General features: G+C 41.9%; 1 protein-coding gene across 4 annotated transcripts in view; it reads right to left on the reverse strand.

Moving 5' to 3' along the window:
• Positions 1–22,660, reverse strand: part of EBF1 (EBF transcription factor 1) — a 391,814-nt gene that overhangs the window by 145,623 nt on the left and 223,531 nt on the right. For all 4 annotated transcript variants that reach the window (XM_059699069.1, XM_059699068.1, XM_059699067.1 and 1 more), the window contains exon 7: positions 1,972–2,053. In XM_059699069.1, coding sequence (XP_059555052.1) covers positions 1,972–2,053 — 82 coding nt within the window. The remainder of the gene's footprint in view (positions 1–1,971; positions 2,054–22,660) is intronic.

Here is a 22,660-nt window from a genome sequence, read left to right on the forward strand (position 1 = left end):
TCCTTCATATGTTGTAAAATAAGCAGAATCATCATTTTTACTCTATTTTACAGTTGAGGAAACTGAGGCTTTCTGGAAATCTAACTCATATCTCCTCATCTCAGTAGGCCTTCTATTAAACAAAAAGTAACTCTCTTTGTCTGAAAAGTAAAACTTTCTAGTCTCAAAAATACCAAACTGAATTGGTTTCTCATCTCACATAAGAGCTACATTCCTATAATTCAAGGCTTTCAGACATTTTACTAGCAGGTCCTATGAGGGCAAACAAGTCCCCAGAAGTCTTAGACAAATGCTCTTTCTTTAGGCTCCCAATGTCACCAAAGTCCATCTCTAGCTCTGCTTCCCTGAGAAACACAGCAAAGTTGATCCTGGTATTCAAAAGCCATTAGACATGTCTCTCAGATATGAATTGGTTTGTGCCTGGAGATGCTTCGTTTCTAACCCAAGCTTGTTCAAACGAGATATATGGCTCCTCTCAAGGTCAAAGCAAACTACCCAACAGTTTATACTAAAATTCACCCTCACGTTTTAAGACACTTAGCAACACACACTTAGTGGCATCATATGTGTTGTTTTGCCCTTAAAGGTGACTCCAACGCAACCCAAAAAGTCCTGTGTGGGAATGAGGGTGCCCAAGTCTACCAAAATGGGACCCAAATCTAGCCAGGAGAAACATTTTCTGGGAAACTAGGAATTTATGGATTCTCCCCCATTCATCTTTGTTAAGACAAAAGTTGGCAAGGCCAAAATGATTTTAGAGAAATGCTTCAGATCTCAGGAGAGAATGTCTTCTTTTTTTCACTGAATTCATTCTTTCATGAGACCAGTAAGCCTCACCCCTTTAAAAAACAATCATCTTAGAGATTAAGAGATCTTGACATTCAAGAATCAATGCTCAGAATCATCCCTTCCCTTTCTCCATCAGAGACTGTGCAGTTAAAAATTTTCAAGAGCTTCTCAGAGATCATACATTTCAATCTACTTAAAGCTGACTATACCTAAGCGTATACTATAAGCACCATACAGACCTTATGGCCATACCTATATGGGTCATGATTCTGATGGGAAATTTAACATTGGCCATGCAAATGAGTTAGCCATAAAATTAGACAGAGAGCAACACGGGAGGGGGCTAGTACCTTGCTACTCAAGTATGGCCATGGCATTGGCATCACTAGGGAGCTTGTTAGAAATGGAGAATTTCTGCACCCCCTCCCCCCAGGCCTCAATTAGCATTTTAACAAGATCCCCAGGGGATTCTTGACTTTCCAGTTTGAGAAGCACCTACCTAGAACTTAGCCACCTTTACTAAAACCCAACTCCCATTCTGTGTCTCAGAATTTAACACGTTTGTTCTCACGTTCTTTTTCCTTTAGAAAATGTATAATTATGTGAGGTTAGCATACCACTCATGCTTTTAATGGTGGCAGATTGGATGGATGCTTCAGGACATTTACATGAGCCGCACAAGGACATTTCTGAAACAGAACTGTCACCCCTGTCAGTCTAGAAACACCCTGCTCCTTAAGGGGTCCATTTTTAATGATAATTGCTACTAACAATTTCCAAGGATAGAAGAACAGAGAGAGAGAGGAAGAAGGTAGTAAATTCTAAAAACAGAACAAAGCTCTTATGTACCAGCTTTCCAGTTGGAAACTTACAGGCAAAGAATTCATTGTTTCTGTGTACTTCACTTAACCTGCAGTAGTGTAAGCCTGTGAGTCCATTCTGGAAGCCACCCTTGGCTCAACCAGCACACACAGGTGGTGTGGTCCCAATTCTTCTCTAAAAAAACAACTCCTAGACAGCAGAGACCTGAGGGACTAGGAACCTCACCTGCTCTCCACTCTGGGGAAACAACTGTACTCTCTATATTCTGCCTCAGTCTTTTTTTTTTTTTTTTTTTTTTTTTTTACTCTCTCCTGATATTCATGTCATTATTGAGATTTGAGAAAGACAAGACAGACCCACCTGGAATCTCCGCATATCACGTGGGTTTCCGGCATTCTTTAGGCAATTTTGGTTACATTTGAGGAAAAATTTCAAGAAGAACCTGTGAAGAAAGAAATGATTGTGGTTAGCATTTCAGTCCTGACACAGAAAGGAAAAAAGTAGTAAGTCGCTTCTGGGTGGTGTATCCTAGGCCAGTTTTCTGGAATATGCAAAATGGTTTTAGAACCAGTATTCCTTTGAAAGCTTTAGCCTTTGCTTGGCATTCCAGCTGCATGGACGGCTCCCAGTGCTGCCAGCAGCTCTCACAAAAGCATTAAGCCCCCAAGGAAGGGTTCTTACTCAGGCAGAGAGAAAGTCTTCACCCCATTTAGGGTAGGTTCCAATTGAGTATAATTGCCTGAGAATTACTCACGGTCCTTAATAACATGTAAGTCAAGCCCTGTAAAGTCACAGATTATGAACCAGCAAAATACATGCTGAATGACCCCAAGGAAACAGTAGACACCTTTTAACTTAGCATCTCCAAATAAAATACCCTAGTTTAGGAGGACCCATGAGAAGTAGGTAAGATTCACATACTGACTCAAGTCCTTCGGCTTCTCCAAGACTTCCTATATGTGAGGGCCAGGGGCTTTACTTGCTAGGGTGACCAAAGGCCCCACCCTGCCAGGAACAATTCCAGTTGTCGCCTGCTGTATCAGTGTATTATTAGTGCCCGCTTTAACTTGCAAAAGCGTTCTAAATTCGATGGTCACCCTATAGCTTTCTGAGTTATGTCTTATGTGGCAGTGGTTTGTTAAAGTCCATCGGGTAAAGGAAGCAGATATCAAAGGCAGCCTTCTAGAGCATTCATGTTGGCCACCTGCATGTTCCACACCTGTCCAGGTTTGGGAAAAGGACAATTTTAAAAGCCACCTTAAGATCTTCATTCCCTTTCTCTTAGGCCTGTGGATTTCAGACTCAAATAATTTCCCAAAATATCAGAATGCATTAAAATGCTAGTCAGTGAAATTCTTGTAAGTATAGAGGGCAGGGAGGCTGGGGAGGTGGAATGATTGAGCAAAAAAGAAAAAGAGAGAAAAAAATCATTGACCTGGACAACAGTATGCTGATTGTGGGGGGGAGGGGTGGGTGGAGGTGGAAGAGGGTACAAGAGGGATAAAAGGTGGTGAAAAAAATAAAATAAAATGAAAAAAGAATTTTAAAGAAATTTTCCCTTCTTCATCTTTCCCGCACTTGAAGTCTACAATGGCGTAAAAATCCCACCCTGGTACACATACTTTCGTGAAAGAGTAGAGCTCAAATTTGGATGGAGCCTGCGTTCTTAGCCATTATGCTATAGTAGTTTTAGTAAGAACAGAAGTAGTACAGTACTGATATGAACACTAATTGTACTATCAACAGCAATTGTACTAAGAAGAGTAAATATGAGTAATTGTACAAGCAAGAGGAATTATTAGTATTATCCCTACACTAGCAACGTAAATATTGTAGGAGCAGGCACTGCCATTCTCTCCCCTCCCTTGTTCCCCAGGGTTGATAATATTTGCCGCCTGTGTGTGTTTAAGCCATTTGAGCCCAGAGCCGACAGCCAGATTCAGGTTATGTTAGAAGGAGCTGTCAGCACACCCTCTGGCATCTTCAAGTCAGACAACTGCTAGCCACCGTGAGGGGGTCCATCTGGTGCCAAAATGGGTTCTGAAAGACAGGCAAACAGGACGCAGCTTTGCCAGAGAGAAACAGAATCAAGGGAGCGGGGATCTGCCTCCAGGATGAGCAGGGGCAAGGCGCCTGTCAGCAGCCCATCGTTAGCACAAAAGCTATGCCGGGCACACACCGGATCCCTGTTACCCTAAGCTGCCCTGTCACTCGGCATGCTGGCAGAAGCTCCACAGAGGATCCCTTGCTGAAATTGAAGGCCTGACCATCTGTCGTGGGGGAGAGACAGCGTCAACTGGTGCCTGGGGCCCAGCTCAAGCCCTTATGTGGCAAAGACGCTCTGAAAGGCCGATTCTTCTGGGGAGAGCCAGCTCTACCCCAGGGGAAGCCTCAGAAATTCTTTCAAAGTTTTCCCCTAAGTAGATGCCAAGTGCCTGACCCTTAGGATCGCGCTTCCTTAAAGGAACCAAGAGGAATTAGAAGCAGGAGTTAAAAATATCCCACACCAACAGACAGAGTTAGACATGGCACACAAATTCGGGGTAGTTTTTATCAGGCAGCTTTTAAGGCATTTGTAAAGCCGGGAGACACGTCTGCTGGCCCAGGGAAAAGGGCTCAGATTCCGAGGGGGCTTTTCACAAAGTGGAGGTTCTTGTAACTGAAAACCTCACTTTTGTCTGGCGAATTACCCCAGTTTGTGTGGCGGGTGTGTTTGATAAAGTGTGTCAGGAGAAAGTGTGGCAGCCTTGCCCCAACCGTGGGAAACGGACCTGCAGCAGGACAAAGCCCCTATTGACCCTGTACAGTCCCAAAGAGTTCCATAAACTCTGAGAAATAGCCCAACCAGGACCCAACTCCAGTCTTTTGGGGCTGTGGGGGAAGAGTGGTGAGAAACCTGACACTTTATCGTTAACTTTCAATATGAGTAATGCCATCTTGTGTTCCTACGTGTGTTATACTATTCAAAGCACGTGTATCCCCAGTATCTCATTGAACCCTCACAGAAGTCATATAAATTAGGTGTGCCAGAAATTATCAACCCATTTAAAAGGCAAGAATATAAGACAATAAAATTAAGATACTTCCTGCAGCCAAAACTAAACTAATACATAGCATTACTAAAAAGGACTCTTTATAACATCTGTTTTTTTCCATGAATTAGAGGACTTAACAAGTGATCTTAACCATCACTTAGTCTAATTTCCTCATTGTGCATATGAGAAAATTGAGAGAGAGCAGATGTGGTAACAGGTACACAGTTTTATTAGTTATAAGAGCTAGAACTAGCATCCGTCACTCCTAGTTGTTTGGGTTTTCCAATATAATGTTAGCTTTTCAAAATCAATCCAATAAGAGCTCCATACTTTGACATTAAACATTTTTAGTCTACTATCTCAACTAGGAAAGTGACGGTCATAAAACCAAGTGTGGCATAGTATTAAAAATAGCGTTTAGGTTCGTCGGTCAGGCGAATGTAAGACATCAGCCTATCAGTAAACATTAACTGAATCAAACACAGAGGTTGCTAGAACAAAACTGTTTATTCAATGGTTAACTGATATCACATTTTATCAACCAATAGTTATTCAGTATATTAGGTAGCTTCCGTGTGACTAGCATGGTACTGGACACCAGAGGTACCTGCAAGCTTTCCCAAAAGGAAAATTCACTGAATTAGCCGCCAGGATCTGACTCATCTTTATAAGGATGTAAAAAACAAAAAGCCAATTCTATATAACCAGCACATGGCACAGGACTCACAACCCAGTGGGTTTCCAGTAAATATCTGTTCAACTAAACAGAATCCAGGACCTCTACATTACAGACAGTAGTGGAGTATACTGGACAAGAGCTAGAGTTGGAGATAAGACAAGCCTGGGTAAATTTAGACAATTCCCTTGACCCTCCCTCAGTGGCCAAATTAAAATGTGGGACTAACACTATCTCTCTCCCAGGACTACTGTGTGGTTTTCATCATGATTCTAGCTTCACTGTTGAATTAATTGTGTGACTTTAGACAAGTTATTTTACTGCTCTGGGCCTTGATTTTCTCACCTGTAATAGGGGGGTGGGGGTAACAGACCCTACTTTAGAGGGTTATTGATAATTAAATGAGTCATATGTGGAGTGTTTAAATAGCAACAAGCATAGAAAGAGTAATAATTATTTTCATCATTTATCCCTGTGAACTGGTTACTGCCTAACACTCAGAAATGTTGAGATTTTCAAATACAAAAAAATATTCTCCTCTCTTTGAATGTGAAGGTTAAGCATAAGTTCATTGAATGACCGACAAAAAGGAAAGAGGAAGCAGAAACCATGGAGAGAAAGTATGACTCCAACAGCTTGATCCAATGGCCAAGACACACATAAAGAAGAGAGGTAGCTGCTTAAATCATGGGGGACTCCAGCTAGTCACAACTGAAGGGCACACACAGTAAAACCGTCCATTAAGCAACAGCTTGTACATCATTAATTATTATGCAAAGCATTGCAATAGATCCAGGCTGAGCAGGTTGAGTTTTTACCTCTCCCACCCAAATTCTGAAAAATCACGTTTGGATGTTTTCAGCTGCTCTCAGAATGTCCAGGCTGGAAAAGAACAGCATCAAGACACACCTAAACCAAGACATAAAATCCCCCATTTGCAGTCTTAAGGCTCCCTGAAAGTTCCTCTGACTTATGCCTGCAGATGGTTATGTGGCAGACGATCCTTCCCAAACATATTCAGGACACGGAGACTCACACTGACCTGATGCTGGAAACAGCTGTGTGGAGACAACTGTGGGGTCCCTTCTGTGTGAAGCTCCAGCTGCTCCCACACAGACACTCACTGGAGGGTGAGAAGGAAATGCCTCATGATTCAAAGGGCCTCTTTCCATGAACTGCATTATTATCTGCTTTGACAATGAAGCACAGAGCTGTCTGCCTCCAAAGACCAAATCTACTGCCCAGATATAACCAAGGAGACTTTCCAGGAGTCCAGGAATTCTCCCAAATTTAAAATATTTAACCAGAAAGCAGCTATGACTACCCAGACCACCCGAGCTGCCAGGGCTACTTCAGAAATACCATCAGTGCCTCAGGACAGCCCTCCGTGGAGAGGTAAACAAGAATCCCATGGCCACTGCCATGAAAAATAATAGGTTTCCCTTGAAAACAGAGAAGCTAAAACAGCTAGAAAGAGAAAACTCTATTTTCAATGTCAACACTGTTTTGGGTTCCTGGTACACAGAAATGGTAGAGTACAGTTCATCCATGTGAAAATATGATACACAGAAGTCAGCCAAAATCCCACAGATGTCACAGGGGCGGGCTCTATGAGGGCAAAGGTTGCTCACTGCCAGGCCCACTTTCTCTCCTTTTCTGATATTAAAATGCATTACTGAGAGAGGACCTGCCTTGACTCAAACCTGTGCAGTTATGTTTGAGAGGTGAGGAAGGAAGAAAGAGGAAGAAATGAGATCTGGGAAGGGATTCTACGTAGTTGAAGCAAATCTTCTTCTCCCTCCCACAGTGGAAAGTGGAATGATACCAAGTTGTGGCACTATCTTGGGGATCCCAAGGGGGAGCATGTGGCTACCCCTATTATTGGCCACTGACTTCAAGGAGTTTACCTTTTCCCCTGGCCAAGGTATCTAAGATCTTGGGCATTTTGGGAAAGTGTTCTCAGCCTGTAGGGGTGAACATGATCAACTTGAAAAGCATTCATTACCTCAGAGCTCAGAGTTTGCCCTTGATAAAAGAACATAATTAGAGGCAAGAACTTAAAAAAAAAAAGGTGTTGGAATAGCATAGCAACCGACCAAAGAATTTAAAAATAGTTTTCAGAAAAAGGACCCACTGCAAATAGGTGTCTTCATGCTAGAAGTCGATCTGAAAGGTAGGAAAAGGAAGCAGGATTGTAAAAGGGGAGAGGAGAGGACAAATAAATCGGTGGCCAATGGGGAAAAATAAATTGCAGTTCTTTAGAAATAAAAGGGAGAAGGGAAGACAGAGTAAGAGTGCTGTAGCTTAACATTGACTACTGCAAGGTTTGATGGAAAGTTAGATGAGAAAGTCTGACTCATCCAAAGCAGTATAGGCTTGTGTGTGGTAGAGAAGGCATTCATCTTCAGAGATACTCCTTCACAAATATTCCTCAAATGCCAGTGCTTCTTGCCACAATATATTAAGGAACTGACACTACCTGTTCAGAAATTTAGAATCATCCTAGTAGTTTGATATACAGCAGGAATGAGGCAGATAACAAACCCAAGGGTTGGTCCATTTTTCTTGGGGCTGGGTACAGACTGAGGACATATGTGTCTTAAACTGTTTCCATTCCAAGCAACATGATCTGCAAGGAACCACATGACACAGAGCTCCTGCAGATGTGGGGATAGGATTGAGACAGGCATCAGACCTCAGAACTCGGAGTCACTAGTACAAACCCTTCCCCACAATGGAAAAATGCAAGTGCATTGGTAACTTTGCTTCAGTAATAGAGCCAAGCACAAAACACAAGGTAGGAGGAACCTCAATACCTCAACTTAGTGGTTATTAGAGCAAACACATGAGTATACCATGTGCAACGCCCTGTTCTAAGACTTTGCATGTATTAATTCATTTACTCTTCACTACAACCCTGTGAAGCACTATCTTTATTCTCATTTTATAGATAACGATGCTGAGAAGTTATGTAATTTGCCCAAGGTTTCCTATCTAGTAAGTGGTAGAACTGGGATTTGAATGTAGGCAGTTTGGCTCCAAAGCTTATATCCACTAAACTCATTCCTTTGTATGTTATACTATGAGAGTATGGCCATTATCATATCTGGCTATACTCTTATCATCACGATCAAATTCATCCACAACTAGAGCTAAAGTTAGCTTAAAATTTTCTGGTATGGTCACCACAATATTCCCAATTATAAATTTTAATGTGTTCCAATTTTTCTCATGACTGTCACCTATTTCAAATGTATTTTAACCAACAATGAGAGCCCAGTTGATGGGTCTGGTCATAGAGCCAAAGCAAAGTTGGAGAATGACAGCCAAAGCAAACCCAATGTGATATGGGTCTCTTGGGAGGAGTCAATAAACAGCATCTTAAGGATTCAGTTGTACTTTCTGTATTTACCAGTTACACAAGTCAGTGTCTTTGAATCCTTTCTTGCAGACAGAAAACCACAGGTTGAAAAATGAAAGGCTGTTTAATGCTCACATGTTTAAGGTTTTAAAACATATTCATTTAGAATCTGATGTGAGAATTTCACTTTCCCTCCTAAAGACTCAAAAGGTTTCAGTATTAATTTCCTCTGTGGAGGTGATAGATGCCAGATAGAGATCAGAAAGTTCAAATCCACAGTAAGTGAAACATGTGGGGTTTTCTGGACGCTCACCTCCCTATTTTTTTCAAGACTTTATGAAGTATAAACATTCAGTGTCATTCATTTACTCAACTAATAATATCCCCAGAGAACCTAACATGTCACTAATTCTTTCCCCTTAACACCAATTGTACTACTATCATTGTGACTTTGGTTCAAGTTTTTCTCCAAAAGAAAAGTAAAGGAGAAGGAAAGCACTTAAAATCGAACTTTCAAGAAAACTCTTTAACTCTGAGGATGATAGAGTATTTGAGTAATTGCCAAGTAAGGTTGAATACTTCAAAAGTAATAACCTGTTGTAGGTATTCTGTCAGGGTCTGGATTAGGAATGTCAAGATTATACCTATCCAGGCACATTGGTCCTCTACTCTTCACCTTCCAGCATTTTTGCTTCAGTTACATGGAGTTACATCCTATGCCCTGAGAATGAAGCTTCCTTCCTGCCTTCACTGTAGGCTGCATTCCTGGGTCCCACACTATCTCAACTTCCCATGACCCTCCTTAGCCTTCAAGGTGCAGCATAAATGCATATGCCCATGAAACCTTCCCAAGTACCCCAGCTAGAATTAATCACTTCCTCCTCTACTCTGTTACATCTCTTGTCACACTGGTCTTTACATCCTGCATTCCAGTTAGCTGAGTCATCGTTTGCCTCCTCCATGACACTACGGACATGCTTAAAGTGCCTTTCTATTCCCACAGCACCTAGTATGACTGTCTATGAAAAACAGTAAATAAATATCTGACTTAAACTGACTGTAAATATTAATGGCAGTTAACTCTTACAGCAAAAAAAGTTATCTCTTTCCATATTTTTATTTTCTGAATTTTCTCTAAATAGGCATTACTTTAAGAAAAAAATCTTTTATTATTGTAAAAATTTAAGTATCATTCAGCATAGAACCTAGAGAATGTTGCCCCCATTTTACAATGAATAAATAATGACAAGTGTCACCCTAACCGGTTTGACTCAGTGGATAGAGCGTCGGCCTGAGGACTGAAGAGTCACAGGTTCGATTCTGGTCAAGGGCATGTACCTTGGTTGTGGGCATATCCCCAGTAGGGGGTATGCAGGAGGCAGCTGATCAATGTTTCTCTCTCATCAATGTTTCTAACTCTCTATCCCTCTCCCTTCCTCTCTGTAAAAAATCAATAAAATATACTTTTTAAAAATGACAAGTGTCTTTGCCAAAGTCTTCATGCTCTAAGATTTGCCAGTTAATTTAAACAAGAACAGTTAAGAGTTATCCATCTCACACTCTGTAAAATGTAGATCATTTACTACTTTCCCATATGCATAATTCATAAAAGTATATCAACCGGGCAGATTCCATATCATTGGTGTCCTCAGTTTCCTACTTAAAAATTCCCCAAGGTCAAAATATTATTAAATTCCTCAAATTTAAAATATTATGTCTAGGTTAAACTTGCCATTGTTTTTAAAACATTTAAGTATAACCCAAAGGGACAAAAGGCAATGTAACTAATAGTATGAAATGGATGTCCTCTCTCCAAAATTCTACAGACCCTTCTGATGACTTTGTTGAAACCCAGTGCTGAAAGTGCTTGATGGTTTGCCATTTCTTGGTTCAGCTTATTTCCTTAAGTCATCCATTTCTTCCTTCAGTCCACCCCTCACTCAGTAAGTATTTTCTAATCACCAACAACATGCTAAGTACAAGTAGAGAGCCAACTTCCTCCCTGTCCTTATAGAAGTTCACCAAAGTATAGTTCTCAGATTCCCTGTCTCAGATTTGTCTGGAAACTTGTCCTGGTGGAAGAAGGTTAGGGGGTAAGGTATGCAAACCTTTTTGATGTACACTAAATCTTAAGAATGAATACCTAATTTTTTAAAAAAATCAACAGTCATTTCAATACCATGTGATAAATACAATGATAACGTTTTGTACCAGAAATAGTAAGCTTCAGAGAAGGGATGGCCATCTAATCATGTCACTGAGACTTAGTGCAAAAACATGTCAAGTCACCTCTGAAAAATTAAATTCCCTCACTCATCCCACCTCAGCCCCAGCATGATCCACAGAGAAAGAAAGGAGTTTCTTGGTTGCCAAAGAAAGCTGATATTTGGCAAATTTTTGCTTCAAGGAAAAGAAACAAGCCCATTTTTCTACCAAAAAAGAAATAAAGAAAGAAAAGGCATCAGTAGAAAAAGCTGTTCCTCCAAAAGAAAAGCAAACTTGCTAAGGATGAAAATTCTTTTGGGAGCTATTTAAATCATCACTGCCCTTTAAAAAATCTCTTTCCATTTGTCTGTTCACTTTCTTGGACACATCCTCCCTGGTCCCAATCTCAGCATCACCATGTGTTGCCTCCCATCCTCTGGCTCATGCACCATTGGGGATAATGAATTTAATTTGAGCAATGGCTTTCATCGAGAAAAACCACTGTATTCCAACACGCCACCCAAGCAGAGTTCAGACAAAAACAAGTGACTCCTTAATTTGGATTTAAAGCTCAGGATCAGCCTCCAAATGAAAATGACCAGTGAGCCTCATGCCCACAGAGCAATGACAATAATCTCATGAGCTCCAAATTATTCCAGTTTATATTATGGGTGATCCAATAAGTCTGTGTGTTCTAGTCCATAAAAATATAAGAAGAAATTTATCACTTTTAAATCATAATGCAAAATAGAGTCTGACACTTTATTACACATTATTTCTTATGATATCATAAGGAGGCTGATGGAAAATGAAACTAAAACAATATTGTTGACCAACAGTGATATAATTTAGACTTTCTGAGGTGCTTTGTAGCTCCCAGGTCATACCCCTTTGCCCTTTCCTGCTCCCCACTCCTCGTCACTCTTAAACAACTTCAGTTTAAAAGTAGAAACGTGGGAAACCAAACTCCAAAGAGGCTTTTATCTTATCTCGAAACTGGTTAATAAAACTAAGAATGCTAGAATGGGATGAGACTTTAGGATTTATCTAGTCCAGACAGTCTTACCCTGAAGTCCATGAATGGTCTACTTGGGGTTCTTGAAGACCTCAACTATGTACCCAAATTTTTGCACACAATTTTTTTTCTGTTGAATGAGTCCACAGTTTTCACAAGATTATGGAAGGAGTCTGTGAGTTGACTGCCCAGAACCCATTTCCCCCACTTTGTAACAGACCTTCACTGTCCTTTTGGAGAACTTCCTGGCTCCCACCCAAGAGTCCTTATATTTCAGTGGCATGAACTCATTCTACACTTGGGCCAGACAGCACCTGTGATACAGGCCGGCCTGCTTTAGAGATGGGTATATGGCCCAAGGCAATCCAATCAGGCCCAATCCAAGCTGCAGGATTTTTATCTGAGTGACTAAAACCAGACATGGATTTTGTTCTTTCTACTAGAATTGAACCTGGAAAAATGTGAGACTGAGTTTGCTGGAAAATTCTACTCTTAGAGATGAATCCTAAGAGAATATAATCTACTAGTATCCCACCTAACAGAGATCACAGGGCAAGGAAATTCTGAAAGGTGGGGAGGAGAGAAGGTACAGGGAGCTCACATCACACAATGCCCTACAAGAAAGGTAGAGGCAAGTGGAGTTGGGGATGTGGGCATAATGATGAAGCTGAGAAGATAGCAAAACAGAGAATCCTAAAATAGGATGTGTGTAAAAGAGAAAATATTCTATTCTATTGAGCCCTGGTAACTTGTAAGTTATAAAACTTCAACATCCTATGGCCTTCTCTCAAGTCACCAACATTAATACATAGATAAATAGGGAGGGAGGGAGGGAGGGAGGTAACTAGATGATAAATAAATAGATAGATATCCAGGCAGGTAGCTTCAATGGGTGAATGAGAATGCATGTAAAAAAAAAACAGTACTAGAAACTGTATAATCTGAAGAATGAATGTCTGTTGCCCTCACACAAGTTCCCACTCAGTCACAATGACATAATTTTATAAGAATCTATGGCCTGAAAAATCTACAATTTGAGACTTTATGAAAGAAGACACCACCGTCCCCAATACAAGCAAATTTTATCCCTTCTTACATTTAATGGGAGGACATGTGAATCGGGCCAGGCCTCACTGGCATTGGAATCACTCACATTTTCACATAGAAAGCCTCCACTCACTCAGCATGTGCCAGGCACTGGGCATTTATAGGAATCATTCCAATGAACCCTATATACCCCGTTAGTTGGTCCTATTAATATACCTATTTCCCAGATGAGTATACTGAGGTCAGAAAGGTAAGTAAAAGAGCTGAGCCCCAGGTCCCATACACACTGTATGTAGCAGAACCAAGACCTGGGGCGAGGATATAATTCATAACAGAGAGCAAAACTGTAGGGTAGGGCTCACTGCTTAACCTTGGATCAAGTGAAAAGTGCAACTGTATGAAAGTAGCAGGCTTCTGTTACTGGGATAAACTTCCTTGGGTGAAAAATAAGTATTCACACTTGTGCTAGGTTCTATTAGCAATAATTCATCACTAAATCAATAAATAAAAAGTAACAGGCTATACTTTTGAAACTCTGATTTGCTTTAAAAATAATTTATTTTTTAACTTTTTTTTTCAATTGATTTTCAAATAAAACTCTTGAAAAATGGGTCAGGGTGGGTAGAATCACCCCCATTGGATGAACTTCAACTGAAGTTCAAAGGAGCTCTCAAGAGAACTAGGTTTTTATGCTACTGGGGATGCAGCAATCAACATGTATTCATGCCTATTTTAATTTGTTAAAAAATGTCTCCTTTCCCCAAAGCACTCCTTTTCCTTCATGACCTGAACCAAACCTATTCCTTACTTCCAATCTCTGCCTCCGAGTTTATATTGCATCCACAATAAACCACTTCTCCTGGCACACCTCCTCTTTCCCTTTTCTATCCCTTCTCACCTGAACAACTAGACATTAATCAAAGCCAAATTCAAATATCACCTGCATTAGGGCACTGCCCTGACTCTCCCAAAGAAATGTCCCTAAATTATCTCCTCTGTGCTCCCACCATAATTATAATGCTGCAAACCATTCCAGTTTTGTTTCTCTGTTGCCCTCACACAAGTTCTCACTCATTCACAATGACATAAGTTTATAAGATTAAAGTTTCAAAGACTGAAATGTCACCAGCATTCTGAGGGTAATCTTTTTGATGCTGTTAATCATTGTACTAGAATCCTGCACTGGGCTATTTATACTCTTTGAATTGTTCACATTTCTTCCCTTAGGAACTACACATAAAAGCAAGCATAAGTGCTTCCGTGCCTCAAGTGAGACAGTCCATTCACCAATAGTCTCATGATAGTGTTGGGTAGCAGTTTTCTATGCTAAACACACTGAGAGTGGGAGAAAAAAAATCCACTTAACTCTGATTTCTTGCTTTTTGCTAGAAAGCATTATAAGTTGCATTTTGGTCTCACCTAGTGGAAGGGTCAATGTTTTAGCTGAGATTGTGACAAGCCTCTCCAGAATTAGAGTACTTTATTATCACATTAGTACTGAGAAAGGCATATAATTAACAGAATTTATCCTCATTCACTCTGTAAAAGCACTAATATTCAATCTCTCTGCCTCTGTTTAATTACTCTCCTTAACACAACTTTTTTTTTCCAAGTTGACCCTTCCTGGGCCTATCTACAGAAATGTGTTGAAATTTCTTCTCCCTCCACTCCATTTAAATTGCTAGACTTTATTCATTTGAATAAGCATAAAAGGCAAATCAACCAGGGTCTGTCATAGCTCACACAATGCCTTTGAATTAGCAGGCGCAATGGTGTCATACTTTAGTGGAGATCCCCTGTTCAGAGTAAGTGATGACAGTCACCAGAATGACTATTAATTGTAACACGACACTGGCATTACACTGGGTGCCAACTAGTGGTAAACTAGCATTAGTTCAGGTGCTTCAGAAATTCAGAAGCTGAGACACCTCAATTCTTTAAAGAGAACAGCAGGCCCACCTGACACACATGCTACCTTCTCAGGTAATGCTTCTTCTAACCCATTTGCTCAAGAGGATGGGAGGAGCATGCCCAGTGCACACACACCTCTCAAATCAAGTCACCATTAGATAACAAAGTCATCATTAAATAGCCAATCTGGAAGGCACTTAGCTTGCTCTTTCTCCTGATTATTTTTCTTTTAGACAGCATAACAGTAATGTAAAAAAACAACAACAACAACAAAAAAAAAAACAGGCTTAAATGACAAAAATTTAGTAGAGGCTACATTTCTGCTTCTCTTTTTCTGAAACACAGATAAAGAAGTGTGCCTCAGTATTTCATGTTGAGATGGTCCACAGCCTGGTCTGAAAGATGGGGGCTCAGAGGAAAGGAGAGGATCTTTGGCTTAAATGGAGAATTTGTAGTAGTTTGTTCATTGTGAGTGGAAGGTAAACCCTTCCTGATGAGATCAGGGGTGGGGCTAGTGCGTGACATGAGACAATGGATCAAATGGGCGGTTGTCCTGGCCCCTTAGACAGTAAGCTCCAGGCACAGCAGATACAGGCAGGCTTCTCCTGCCTGGGACACACTGGTGGCCTAAGAGACATCCACAGCAACCCCCCTCCCCCATGTTTGTCTATCCAGGGAAGAATCTGCCCATTCCATTTCCCTACAAGAGACACATCTCAGTTGGAATGTGAAGAGGCCTTTCTCATCTGTCCTCTATTTTATCCAAGTGACAGGCAAGAAACTCTATTGGTCTTTATCCCCAAATAGAATAACCTTGTGAGCCCTCAAACATTATATGGCCCACGTTCACTGGGAAATAAGAATCTTCTCCAACCTCCAAGCTTTAGCTGAATCATTTCTTTGGCCTGTAAGGTCTTTCTTTCCCTCTTTAAGTCCCTCCATCCATCCAGTCGAATTAAGATTCTTCCCTTTCCAATAGACTGCCCAGATTCTCCCATTTGGAGTTAATGACTCACTCCTCCATACACCTAAGGCATTCGAGATCTGTGAGTGTCTTTCTTATGGTTCTTACCAAGGTCATTTTGTACTTAGGTAATCCATGCCTAAATCTGGCTGGTTCATTTGGCCGTGAACACCTGAAGGGATTATTAGGGTTGACACTTTGCCTAATCTCAGTGACCACAATTGGGGCCATTCCCAGCTGAAACTCACTAGTTCACTTTTTCCTTCAAAGATGCCCTTCACTTAACCTTTGGTCAAATGCCTCACCATTCTCTGAAAGTCTGTTATTTCCCATTTCCAAGCCTCTGTACATACTGTTCCCACTGCCTGGAATTTTGTTTACTGAAAAGAAATCAAATCCATTCTTCAAGGCCAATGCCAAAGCCTCCTTGATCATATTGGCCAAAACCACCCTATCTAAATTCTCACAGCCATGATTTATGCCATACTGGTCCCTTAGCACCTTGTAATTGGTTATCTGCATTTACATGTCTTCTCTGATTATAAGCATCTCTCAGGAGGGATCATATTTTACACAATCCTGTTTCCTCCACAGTGTTTGGCAGAATCTTGTTTATGCATCACAATTATCAATTGTATGGTAGTAAATGGATATGGATCAAATTTTTTACTTTAGGACTTTCAGAGAAATAGGACAAATATTGAGGAATAAACTCCTACAGTACTGGCAATAATACTTCTACTTCTGCTGCTATCATGATAATATCATCATGATTACTATTATTTTTGTTCTTCTTATTAGCATTACTATTATTTGAGTGCTTACTATGTGCAAGATCATTTGCTGAGCACTTTTATGATAGTATTTCATTTAATCCTCACAACAACCCTAAGGTAGTAACTATTAAGGTCAATAGTCTTAGCAGTCCATTTGTCTGAGGTCACAAATATGGTGCAAGAACTTGAATTCAAACCCTGGTCTGACTAGACCAAAGTTCACGTTCTTGTTCACTGCACAACTGGTATCTAGCTTATCACTATTCAGAGGGTGAAAGGTGATTTTTCCCTGCCTGCCTCCTCACCCTGGCTCTCAGGTACAGGAGTGAGGATCTTGAGTCAGAGTTTGGAGACAAGACCATCATGTGGAAAGGAATCACCTCCCATGGTTTCCACTGGCCATGGATTTGGCCACCATGTTGGTGTGGTTCTCTTTGGTGCAACTGAGCACTTTTCACTTTTAGAAGAACAAGAGAAAACCCTCTCACCCTTGAATCCCACACTGCCATGCTTTTTTTCAGCCCACATTATCAGCTTGAACTTTAAAAAGGGTTGTTGCTTCATGCTTTGCAATATAGTCAGTGACATTTCTAATTGCTCAGTTGCCTGTCCCAGCTCCCCTTCGGTCCCAGCCCATGGAGCATCCTGTGCTTCCACTGCACGCGTGGCTCAGGACACAAATATCTTTGCCCCAGAACCCTGGCATGGCCATCATTACACCTCCAACGCCTGCACAGAGGCGAGTTCAGGGCCTCTCACCCTCAGCTGTTCCGCCGTGTCAGCATCACAGGCAGCAAGATGCATTCCAGAGCCAGGTGGATTAACCTCCAAGATGACACTCAGTTTTAGCTGCAGCCTTCCTAAATCCTCAACAAAAACTTTAACATCCAGCTCTCATTTGGGACCTTAACTGTAAATCTCCTCTCTTCTCATGCATTCACTTAAAGGGATGAGCTGAATCAATTCGGACCTTTTCCAGTCACTCGGCCCCTAAGTTTCTGTAAGATTCAAGGTAATGGGTAAGAATGTCCATCATCATGAGCCCCACTTAAAGGCAAGAAAAAGAAAAAAAGAAACTGGAGGGTGGGGAGCAACATTATTCATGCCACGGCTGGGAATTTCTGAAAATATTTGAAGCAACATCCATCACTTATGGAAATGAAGCCAATCGGCTGGTAGGTTAAAAGCAGCAGTAACCGAATTCATACTCAGTTCTTAGAGCCTCGTTGGTCAGCGACTGATCCCTGCCGTAAGAACAGATCTTCTTTTCACTCAAGGGAGGGTCTGCAGGGATTATTTTCAAAAGTAAATAAATGGCCACAAAAAAAGCAAAAGAAGATCAGTAAAGAACTGAGTCTCTCAAGAACATCCCTGACAAAATAAACCCCATGTTTATGTATACTCCCTCCATTGGCCTGAGCCAGAAATCTTTCCTGCAACTTAAAACCAACTGCACAGGAGTTGAGAGAAATGTCCGGAATTAGCTTAGTCAAATGCTGCCTTAAATAAATGCTTCTCCAGTGCCTAACAAGATGCTAGGGCCAGAGTTGTTGCGTGTGACCTTACCAGTTCCCACTTTTCTGCCATCATGCATCACACAATCTTCTTTTTTTATTATTATTATATGGCATCTGAAATGTAGATACCTCTTTAAAATTCCAGTTGGCATATTTAAAAATAGTGTCTAGCTTTTTTTCTGATTGTAAGTGTTGACTTCCTGTTCTTACAAAAATATGTTGACATACTCAAAAGTAATTAATAAATAAAAACCACCTACATCTCTCCTCCCAGTCTTTTCATGTATACCCAAATTTACTATTATGTACAGATTTTTTATCCTTTTTTTCATGTTAAGCAATCTTCAGAATGTAATTTTTAAGGCATATTATTTTATTACATGCCACCTACAACTGAGAAATGACTGAGAAGCCAAAATAAATGAACTGAGAGCACCAGGAGCCCCCAAGACATTCTAGCTGTGAACTGTGTGTGCAGAGCATTATAGCTTATTGTAAAGGACCGTATACTGGGATGCTTGTAAAACCAAACTGTTCTAATGAATAACATCCAGAGTTTTATACTATGTGGCAATAATCTTATTTTTTTCCTGAAATAAAGAATATCATCTGTAATAATAAACACAAGTTCTATACAGTCTCATTCATAACATCCAAACTTTTTCTTTGGTGTATTCTAAACATATGTCACATAAATGATGCCAAATCTCATGCTAGTACCCATGAACCCAAAGTTGAATGGCAGCAGATGTACAGAATGCCCACAGAGGCCTTGAGGGAGTAAATCAAACCCATGAGCTTGGGGGGCTATCTTAGATAGAAAGAGCACTGATTCTAAACCAACCAAGAGCTGATGTTGAGGACTTTTAAAATCTCAAAACTTGTTCTTCCAATAAGGCAAAGAGACATGGGAACTATAGTAACACTGAGGTACTCTTGGGCGGCAAGAATGAGTGAGCAATATAGGATCTATTGAGTGTAGCTTCCCTCCCAAAGAAGGAATCCCCTCCCCGGTGTCCCTGACACACAGTGGCTCTGGCAGCTCTACACCTGTCCTGGGAACTGAAGATGGAATGTGGAAGACAAGTCCTCCTGGATTTGACATTCTAGTGGGGAACAAAGGGAAAAAAAAGTAAAACGAAATCTCACACATAAACGAGAAGTATCTGTCACTGATTAGAGCTGTATGAAGAGCAAAGTTGGCAGATGGGAAGTGACTGCTGGTAGAAAGGGGGAAATTTTAAAAGGATGGTCAGAGGAGTTCTTGGAAATGATATTTTGGCTGAGCCCTGAAGACAAGGAGCCAGCCATGCCAAAATCCAGGGGCCGAGCATTCCTGTTAGTGCGAAGGCCAGTGCAATGGGAGAAAAGTAAGCGGGGAGAAAAGTAAACGAGGAGAAAAGTGGTGGGATGGATCCCAGAGGGAGGCAGGCTCATCCAAGCTGTGACAGAAAGTCCCAGCATGGGGAGGCAGCCCTTCCCAACCGAACTGGACAGCACTGTGATGAAGCTCCCTCTTCCTCAGAACGGAACTCAGCCCTCCTGTCAGTCACCTTCAGAAATTTCAGTTTTAGCCTGCATCCAGAGAGCAGCACTCCTCCCCTTGCCCCAAGATAACCCTTAAGATCAAGTGGCCCCTTTATCTTCCCAAGCCTCTGTTCCAGGATAAGCAAACCGTATTCTTCTGCCACCTCAATTCAGGATTTCCAGATGCTTCACCATCCTGTTTACACTTTTCCAAATATTCTCAAATCAGACAACACCCCCTCTTGAATTACATCATCCGAACTGAGCAGGCCCCCACAATGTTAGAGGTAGAAGAGATCTACTGGTAAAGTCAGACAAACGAGGTTCCAATTTGGGCTCTACCACTTATCAGCAATGAGATCTTAAGCAAACCACTCAACCTCTCTAAGCCTCTGTCTTTTCGTCGGTGAAACGGGAATTATAATTCCTACCTGGAGGAATACTGTGAGGATTAAATAAGAAAATATGTGTAAAGTCCAAAGGGCCTTGAATGGTATGCAGTAAATGCTCAATAAAGTTTAACTTGTCTATTATGAGTAGCTATTGTGATAATGATGATGATGATGATGATGATGATGATGATGATGATGATGATGATGGGCCCAGTGCACGAATTCATGCACCTTAAAAATAACTGCGGGCCCTGACCGGTTTGGCTCAGTGGATAGAGCGTCGGCCTGCGGACTGAAGGGTCCCAGGTTCGATTCCGGTCAAGGGCGTGTACCTGGGTTGCGGGCACATCCCCAGTGGGGAGTGTGCAGGAGGCAGCTGGTCGATGTTTCTCACTCATCGATGTTTCTGACTCTCTATCCCTCTCCCTTCCTCTCTGTAAAAAAAAATAACTGCGGCTGCAGTAGGCACAGGGGTGGGTCTCAGCCCATCCTCCATGCCCCAGCCCAGCCCCTCCTGCCACGGCCCCCTGTCCCCTGTCTGCCGGCAGCCCTGCTCCTTCTGCAGCTGCTCCCACGTGCTGACAGCGCCAGCCCCACTCGAACCCACTGATGACATGGAGCAATTGGGGCTGGCACCAGCAGCAGGTGCAAGTGGGGCCGGCGCCATCAGCGGGTGCGAGCAGTGGCTGCTGCCCTGATCACCCCTCAGGAGCAGGGGGAGGTGGAGAAGCCTTCAGGGGCCATCAGGGCTGGAAGCCACTGCTCACACCCGCTGATGACACCAAGTGATCAGGACCAGCGCCAGGCACTGGCAGTGGCAGTGGGTGTGAGCAGCAGCCCCAGCGCTGGCTGTGGGTGCAAGTGGGGCCGGTGCTGGCAGTGGGTGCGAGCAGTGGCTCCAGCACCGGCAGTGGGTGTGAGTGGGGCCGGCACCAGCAGCAGGTGCAAGTGCCAGGCAGGACCACTGTGCATAGGAGCAAAGAATTTTCAGCCACCAGAGGCTTGCCTCAATGACAACAACCAGCACCCCACCTTCATCTGGTGCCCTCGCTCACTTGCTCCACCATCCCACTGCAGCCAACGCCTGCCATGTTCTGCACATGCTCCCTGGTGGTCAGCGCACATCATAGTGACCGATTGTTCGGTTGTTCAGGTCTGGTTGTTCTGCTGTTCAGTCTATTTGCACATTAGCTTTTTATTATATAGGATTATTATTACATGACCTCAGTCATTCTTCATATTGGTCTAAATCAGGGGTGGGCAAACTTTTTGACTCGAGGGCCACAATGGGTTCTTAAACTGGACCGGAGGGCCGGAACAAAAGCATGGATGGAGTGTTTGTGTGAACTAATATAAATTCAAAGTAAACATCATTACATAAAAGGGTACGGTCTTTTATTTCAATAGTTTTATTCATTTCAAACGGGCCAGATCCGGCCCGCGGGCCATAGTTTGCCCACGGCTGGTCTAAATCTATATTTGCTCAAATGCAAGTTAAGCATAAACTTATCTTTGTTTTGTTTTGTTTAGTTATGTTTGCATAATGAGGTCCCAGGAATGGTTGGAATTAGGAACCAAGTAAATGCATACTGAGCCTCCTTCCCCCAGGTCTTTTGTAGGTAATACAATAGCCCTAATCTGACCACAGTAACAGAGGAAGATCAATAAAGAATTAAACCACAAAATTGGGATGCATCTAGACTCCAGTTACTATGGAAAATATAATGATGCCCGTACGAGTTAGATAATGCTGCATGTACTGAACGATGTTTCATGATCACCCTCCTAGGGGCCAGAGGTGAGTCTCATCCTTCTTTTCTGTCCTCATCAAAGCCCACACATCAGTCCTCAATAAATACTGGTGAGAGTGTAGGAAGGGGAAGTCAGCTGGGGAAGTCAGTTAGAGGTCTGCCTCGATTTCTAGGATCACATTTGATGATCAAACTCCCATAATGTTAGCTCTCAAAGGGACCCAAATGAATCATCTCACAGGTGCAGGAACAGAGGCTCAGAAAGGTGAAGCGACTTGTCCAAGACCACATAGCTAACTTGCATCCTCTCGTAATCTCTTCTCAGGAAACCATCCTGAGCAAACTAGTCACAGACACATCCTCTGTCCTCCTCCAAAGTCTTCTTGCAGAAATGTCCTATGAGGCAGAAGAGAGTCAGATTTCCCATTTCCAAGGTCTGTATCCCTAACTCATCTGAACTCGGATTCCTTCGGGAATGAAAGTCAAGGCTGGCATCCCAAAGCTGCATAAATCTCTCACCTAAGGAACATCATCATTTTTCTCTTGTCACAACCCTTACAGCCTAATATTTGACAGCTCCAATCGGGTACTGTCCAAACATTTATTAAAACATTTTAAATGATGAATATATCCAATTATTACTATTAATGCAGCTAATACTGACTAATGAGGGGGAAACGCAGGAGCTGGTGTCCCGCAATTCATTACTCCTGACTTGTCAACAATTCAAAGCCCGAAACCTAATCATCCATACCGGGCTCTGTTATATTTCACACGTCACTTTTAATAAGTCACTCAGTGCCTATAAATTAATGTAACATGTCGGCGTTTATGAGTGCGGCTTTGTCGCTGTTAACAAATGATGTTCTGCC

Source organism: Myotis daubentonii, chromosome 5 (assembly GCF_963259705.1).
Source record: "Myotis daubentonii chromosome 5, mMyoDau2.1, whole genome shotgun sequence".
In the NCBI taxonomy this organism is placed as follows: Eukaryota; Metazoa; Chordata; class Mammalia; order Chiroptera; family Vespertilionidae; genus Myotis; species Myotis daubentonii.